The 7,272-nt window shown below is 42.5% G+C and overlaps 1 protein-coding gene across 1 annotated transcript; it reads right to left on the bottom strand.

The window, feature by feature from the left end:
* Positions 1–640: 640 nt before the first annotated feature.
* On the bottom strand, positions 641–6,983 carry UPK3A (uroplakin 3A). The gene is made up of 6 exons (XM_065658518.1): positions 6,929–6,983; positions 6,227–6,382; positions 3,592–3,871; positions 2,299–2,381; positions 1,681–1,813; positions 641–728 (listed from the first exon to the last, which is right to left on the bottom strand). The coding sequence occupies exons 1-6, from the start codon at positions 6,981–6,983 to the stop codon at positions 641–643; spliced, it is 795 nt and encodes a 264-aa protein (XP_065514590.1).
* Positions 6,984–7,272: the final 289 nt, after the last annotated feature.

Below are 7,272 nucleotides of genomic sequence, written 5' to 3' on the forward strand. Positions count from 1 at the left end.
GGGCAATTGGAACTTGCTTGCTTTCTTTTAGGGAAGGAGAGTAAAAAGATAAATTCTTATGACACTGTGCAGGTTTGACTGAAAATGAATTAATTTTCTTCATGCAATAGTCACTAAACCCTGAGAAAACAGCAATAGCTCCCAATTGTTTACTTCTTAATCCCTAGTTTTCTCAAAGAACATATTTTTCTAAAGCAGCCTGGTTTTCTTTAATTCCTCATCAGTTACTGTAGAGAAAGGTTGAGACACAAATCACTACATCATGTTCATCTGATCATGAGAACCAGATCAGAGGTCTGCAGTAATGCTTGCCCCAGATGAGATGTATAGACTAGACAACTTCTGATCATACCACTGAAACTGAAGGATCTCGTGAAGATTCTTTCTTCAGTCCAGGCATTTGATTTGTGCTATACAAAGGCAATTAACTAAATCAGATCTCATTAGGACAAGACAGGATATCATGTACTGCAAGACTTCAAAAAAGTTGTCCTTATTTCATCTGTGCCATTCCTCTTCAGTTGCCTGGTTGTATACTGTAGTTTATTTTGGACTAGCGTTGAGTAGAAGAGGCAGTTCTGTAGGTCATGCACATGTGGCAATTCAGATGCATCTCCACCCTGGACTTGAATCAGACTGTTCACTCAGAGCTTAGCTGTGGTCTCAGTTCACTTTGTTGGATAGTCTGAGATGTGTGTTTTGTCTCTGCAGAAGAATCTTCTGGTCTCCTAAGTGGAGAAGTGAAAGGCTTGTTAAGCTCCAGTAAAGACTGAGTGGAGCCTACTGTCACAACATTTTGCAAAGGCTGATTGCTACTTATGTCATTTAGGATCAAAGAAGCCCATAGATTTTTTTTTAAAATAATAATTCACAATACAGTTTTTGCTTTCCACATCTTTAATCCAGGAGAGCCTGGCACAGCTGACTGAATACAGAGCACTTGCACCCTTTTCAAGTAAGAAGTGGGTGTTAGCAGCCCTGATACCCACCATTTCTAAAAACCAGTTCATTCTCTCAAAATGTTCAGTTTAGGAATCCGTCAGGCTTCATTGATTTCCTGGGGCAGGGGGCATAGAAGACTAGGGAACATGCATAGACTAGTTCAGTTACACAGCTTCAGCAAAGCCCCACTTATTAATTCAAAAAGGTAACTTATTTCTCCTGGGGAGGAGGAAAATAAATTAAAATCAAGGCATTAATTAGGATATTATGTAATCTCTGCAAAAGACTGCAGTCCTTAAGACAGTATCCAAACTCCTGAACAGATGGAAAGCTGCAATATGTAAGAAAGAATATACAGGCTTTAAGCATGTGCAACTCCACTGGGGTTTTTTTGGTTTTGTTTTTTTTTTTTTTGATTGGTTGGTTGTTTTTTTGGTTTTGTTGGTTGGTTGGTTTGGGGTTTGGTTGTTTTGGTTTTTTTTTTTTCCTAGTACTTCATACTAAAATCTGGCAGCTAGTAGGCTTAAGGCTGTGTAATAGTTACAAGAGCTGTTGATTTTAGGGAACATTATGATAAAGTAGTCTTTTTCCATTACCAACTTCAAAATTTGGGGGACACCATTTAGTCTGCCATCTCAAACAAGACCAGCAATAGTGGCTTGGAGCCAAAGGGAAGAAGGCTAGTGCCTGAGGGTTTGGGTACTCTTACTGGAAGCTGTAAGGTGTAGCAGTACTTACATGACAATAGAGGACACAGAAGCAAGAAAGCCAGCAAGCAGAAGGAACACAAGGACGCTTAGGATCGATGTAATGACAATCATGCCTCCGCTCCTTTGACCAGGCCAGGTATCGATTTTCAAGGGAAGTTTAACTAGAAAAGCATGGAAAGAATGTTCCTATGATCTATTTTTGACCATGAACACCCCCAACAGACAGGAGAAAGCTGGTGGTTTCAGAGAAGCAAACTGATTATGCCTATACCTGAACTCTTAGATGATTTATGGGAAACAGGTTTAAAACTCAATGTCAGCATTTAGAGTTTATAAGCTTTCCTCAGCAGGTTAGCCAGTATGACGAGTATCTGTATTACTGAGAAATGTCAACAGCACCAGATAACATGGCATGCATCAAATCTGAAACCACATGTACAAACTTAATCTTTACTAAAAGAATTGTTTCAAAGTACCCAAAAGAAGCAGAGAATTATTGTATATTTAAGTCTGCTACTCCAATATTGAAAGGCTGACAAAACTGTTAAAACTGCAGGAAAGGACTAGGTGGTGTTCACTGGGAGAGCAGTAGTGTCCAAAGGGAAGTAAGGCTACTCAGAAGACCTGAGCAAAGCCACAGACTTACCTCTTCTGGTTTTAATTGGATCAGACCAGAGCGTTTGTTCTTTCATGATGCCTGCAGTGCTGTCTACCAATACGTATTTAAACCTGTGGGGAAAGAAGTGTTAAACCTGGCATCTCAAATCTGAGCTTCTTTAGTAGCATTTTTAAGCTACTGGATCAGCTGGTCAGACTTCACGTCTTGTCAAAGCATTAGATGGAGACAGTCAAAGGTAAATGACTATTTCCAGAGACCTTGTAAAGAACAAATAAATCATGGAAAAATATTCTGTGCTATGTCATGCACACTTTGCATTTCATTCCTGTGAGCCTTGGCAGATGATAGCTTTCCAACAGCACTTTTCCCCAGCTTGCTATTCCCTGTTGTGAGGAGCCTTGTTCAGGACAGCAAGTGGTTTTGATTTCCATATGGAAGTCAAAGATTTTGTCCAACAATAGAGATCTTTGGCACTTTCCCTGCTAGAGGAGAGTATTGAAGAGACAGGCCAACATCAGATTTGGCAAAGAAATTAAGTTTCCATTCCACAATAGTTTGATTTTTCAGAAATGTCCTGTGGAGACAGAGGAGGCAAGAGAGTTTTTGCAAAACTAGGAGCCCACAGGACTTTGTTTCAGAAGCATATTTGGTCTCTGCAGCAGATACAGCTCCATGTGACTGCCATTTTTACTACAACTTTAAAATAGCTGGCAACAGCAAAGCAATTGTTTTGAGTTATAGCTGTCAGGGTGCCTGAATTCACCAGACGGTCAGCTTCCCCAGACCACAGGGGTCAGACAAGTCTGCAAGCCAGCTGGGCCTCACTGTGAAGTCTCTGGTTACATAAGGGGCTTCCTGGAGCTGGAGACCAAGGAGAACTTTGGGTCCCCAGAATCCCATCAAAACAAAGCAAGCAGTGCCAGCTGATGTCTGTAATGTGGCAAAAATCATCTGGCACAAAATGCACAGTGGATAATCTCAACATCATTGTCCAGTCAAAATCTTTTTCTACCAACAGTTTCTAATCAGATGCTGTCACTGGATTGCCTACTCCAACATAGGTATAAATCCAGCAGTTCACACATGGATTTTCATACTGATCCATTAATTTAACCTGATAAAGCTCACCATTGCTAGAACACCATCCATGGAATGCTAGTCCGAAGCCAAGCCATCTTCATAACTACCCTTGCAATAAGGCATTTCAGTTAGGGACTGGTAATTCATATCATACCATTGCAAAGGAACATTACAGACTCAGTTTTGGTTTTTATTATGTGTTAAGAGCAGCAATCATCTTGTAAGAAATAAGAATTATACCTGTATGTTGTATCTGGTGAAAGAGGTGGGTTACAGACAGCTAGGAAGTTTGGGTCATACAAACAAGTCCCATCATTCCCAACTCTGAAGAGGTATTGTTTCAGGACATCAGAAGCTTTGTTGACATCTCCTACATCAGCAAGCTTGGGAGGTGATGCACAGTTGGGTACATTGAACAAGGCAGCTTTGTAAGGCCCAGTCTGTCCCCCGCTTGTTTGTTGGAACGTGCTGTTGAGTGGTTTGCCATTGTTGTCGGTCACCAGGGAGCTTATTGCACTCGCTGCAGGAGAGATGCTTTTTAACAAGGTTGTTAGAGCTAGTTCTGCCCTTTCCATTCGCCTTGTATTAACTGGTCTCTTCTACCCCAAAACACCCAAAAGGGAAACCAAAAATCCATGACCAGTTTGGCTGTGTAGTGATCCTACCCCTTCCTCTTCATTTGTTGATGAAGATTTTTACACTTGTCCCTCAGAAACTGTGAAGGATCCACAGCATATCTCAGAGCGGTATTTTTTAGTAGCCACCCTCTACAAATTCCTCTTTCCCCAGGCTTTTCCAGGGCTGCTCTTCCCCCATGCCACACATGATTCCAATAAATATCCACTAAATCCTGCCATTGCAGATTTGGTAGCCAAGGCAGAGTTCCTGTAGAGTCACAACTCACCTGTGTCCTGCAGCAGAAACCCTTAGAGCTCTGGTCACATAAGAGCTGCACCTTCCAGAACCACACAGTTCAATGCAGACCAGCATGTAGGGTCTGCATGAGCAGATGCAGTATTGACATTTCTGGCCAGCTGGGCATGTCACTGCTCCCAGATAGCATGCCACAGAAAGTCTGAAAGTCCTCACAGCTTCAAGCAAATTGTTATCTGCGCCCAGTCCTACAGCTTAGTCTGGAAGCTCAGTTCCAGCTTTCAAACCTTTCCTGCTGCAAAGCCAAGGCACAAGTCCCAAGAGATGCTCCCAAGTTCTGGAACTGTAGGTTAATTTTTTGAGGGGAGCCCCCTCCAGCTGTTCAGTGCTGTCAACAGCAAAGGAACACCAGTTTTTCCACAGCTGCGATACATTGGGCTCTGTTTCAGTTTGGAAGCATTCTGCTGTGCTTCTGGAGAAGAGTTCCTGCAGCCGTCAGCTTTGTAGTACGCTGACATATTTCCATACCAGGAAAGCTGAACATAGGGTGTTAAGAAAATTAAGTTCTTTTAACTTTCCTTTCTCCCTGCTCTGGGAGTCATCCAAGGGTGAGCTGATGTGCTTCTCTGCAGACCAGATACAAATCCAAACAAAATTCCTCCCATTCTGCCAAGTAGCCAGTTTGCATCTGCTCACATTAAAAGCAGCAGCAGAGACTTCTCCATGTATAACCTATTTCATAGAGATTCGCCCATACGCGTAGGAAGCTTTTCCCACAGAATCTGTAGAAGATGTAGTGGCTAATGTAGTTTCTAACAGAAAACATCAGATACATTTGCATATTTGCAAGTGTAACTAGGCTATCAGGTCCGTGTAGCCTTTCATATAATTGTAATGCCCTTATAATCTGTTTCCGATGCATAAAGACGTGCACTTCAGTTGTGGGATGTCTTAGAAAGCCGTGCATTCACAACTGTCTATGTTACCTGTACGGGGTGACTTCTCTGGTTACAGCTTCTATCCATCCAAGGCCTCTTCCACCTTCTCTAACGTGGCAACAATCAGCAGTGGAAGTTTTAAGACTGTTTTGTGTGTTGGCCAGTATCACTACTGCCTCCCTCGAGATCTCTTTTCTGTGCCTTTCAGACAAGGAGGCTGCATACAGCCTTCAGGTGAGAAGGCATGGTATAAGGAAGTCATTTATTTCTGTCAACTTACAGAGTAGCTCTAACTGGCATGCAAAACAGTCTGCCAGAACAGCAGGGAACAGAGAAGGCAGCTCTTGGTCACTGCCAGCAATGTTTCATTGCCAAGTAGTTATGAAATTCGTTTTATGAATGAACCCATGGCCCAGGCATCTTAGACCACAAGTCTAGCATGACTTGCCTTCGTCTACAAAATAAAACGAACCAAACAAAAAAAACCCCAATCAACACCAACCGAACAAAAAAAACTCCACAAAACCAAAAACAACCCAAAAAACTCAGGGAAACAAAAACACACACACAGAAAAACCAAACCAGCCAAAAACCAAAAAAAAAAAAAAACCCAAACCAACCTAACCCCAAACCACTATGAAAGAAAGAGCAGCAGCTACCCAGTTTCTCTCAGCAGGCTTACTCAGAGGAATTCAGACTTTTATACAAGGCATTAGTGTTTAGACAACAACAAGGTATGGGACTGCAGACCGCTTGGCTTCATTAGCAAGACTTAGGGAAACATTTATAGCTGACGGTGCTGCTCCACCCTTACTGGGAGTCAGCTAGCACAGTACTAACCCTTGCTATTTTTAGTCGGTCCCATTGAAATACTACGGTAATTTTATTATATTTTACAATGACACCCTAGAGAAAACTGAGACCAAAGGCTCGACTTGCACATAACTTACAGCTACGGATTTTTCTCTTTTCCCTCGTTCAGACCCACTCCCATCAAATTGTGAATAATTGCATGCAATAGCCACATCATATAATCTTCCAGAGGCATAATGCTGGATCCTCACCTGATTCCTTCATTACGTACAAGGAGACGATATAAGATTTATTTGGATGCAGTGAGCTGTCAAACATACAGAAAGGTTTTTCTAGAGCAACTGTAGTAAGAGTGGGATTGTTTGTAGCAAGCTGAAGGGCTGCAATCTGAGGCTTCAGGCTTTGATCTAGAAGAGAAAGTTACCAAAAAATTGAATGAAAAAAAATCTTTCTCCTCTCAGCCTGCAAACTCTGACTCCTAATGGAGGATTCTAGCAGTGCTAACAAGCAACATTAAAGCACAAAAGGGGAACATGAACTGCAGCTAGGCAGGAAACAGCCCACCTGCCCTGTGAAAGTTTGAGAGTAAAGGAGTTTGCTTTAATGCAAAATGGAGAACCCAAGGATTTAGGGAGAGAGATAGGAGATGTTGCTCCTCAAACATACAAGTCACATCACCTCAGAAGGACAAAGGCAAAGCCTCATTATAGGAGAGACTTGAACCTCTAGGGTCTCACGTACATGTTCCCCTCTCCAGTGGAAGCACAGCCTTCCAGAATAATACACATTTTAAGCCCTAAACTGCCCTCCAACACAGTTCCTAGAGCAGCATGTTGACACCAAAGACAAAACAAAGCAAAAAAAAAAAAAATAGAGAGAGAAACAGAAAGGGAAGAGATGCAAAGAAAGGAGCAATAAAAAAGGAGAAAAGACTGTCGATAGATGCCTCTTACCTGCATACAGCTGTCCTAAGCAGCAAAAGGCTAACATAACCCAAGGGCTGCACATGCTTCTGCCCTTCAGAAACCTGCTGTGAAAGGAAAAACAATGCTGGTAGAGAGCCCCCATTGAAGAGTTCCTACATCCACTCTCTCCCTGAAGTCAACCACACCTGCTCCTTTCCCCAGAGTCCCTGTGGTTGGGAGCTGCCCACCCCTCTGCACCTCCCTATATGCTTATAGCCCCTCCTGCTCCAGTGTCACCCCACCCCAACTATAATTTGCTCCCAGGTAAGGAAGGGTGTTGCAATTTTGATTTCCACCTGAGATTGGGCACCAGTGTAGCTCTCACCAGTGCT

This window comes from Caloenas nicobarica, chromosome 1 (genome assembly GCF_036013445.1).
Source record: "Caloenas nicobarica isolate bCalNic1 chromosome 1, bCalNic1.hap1, whole genome shotgun sequence".
Lineage (NCBI taxonomy): Eukaryota > Metazoa > Chordata > Aves > Columbiformes > Columbidae > Caloenas > Caloenas nicobarica.

What these genes read in the sequence shown, in the direction of transcription:
- UPK3A (XM_065658518.1), bottom strand. Translation starts at nt 6,983, where the DNA reads ATGTGCAGCCCTTGGGTTATGTTAGCCTTTTGCTGCTTAGGACAGCTG. An exon ending in CTTAGGACAGCTGTATGCAG is followed by an intron (nt 6,383 to 6,928) that starts GTAAGAGGCATC and finishes TTTCTCTTCTAG; the next exon opens with ATCAAAGCCTGAAGCCTCAG. An exon ending in TCACCAGATACAACATACAG is followed by an intron (nt 2,382 to 3,591) that starts GTATAATTCTTA and finishes CTTTCCCCACAG; the next exon opens with GTTTAAATACGTATTGGTAG.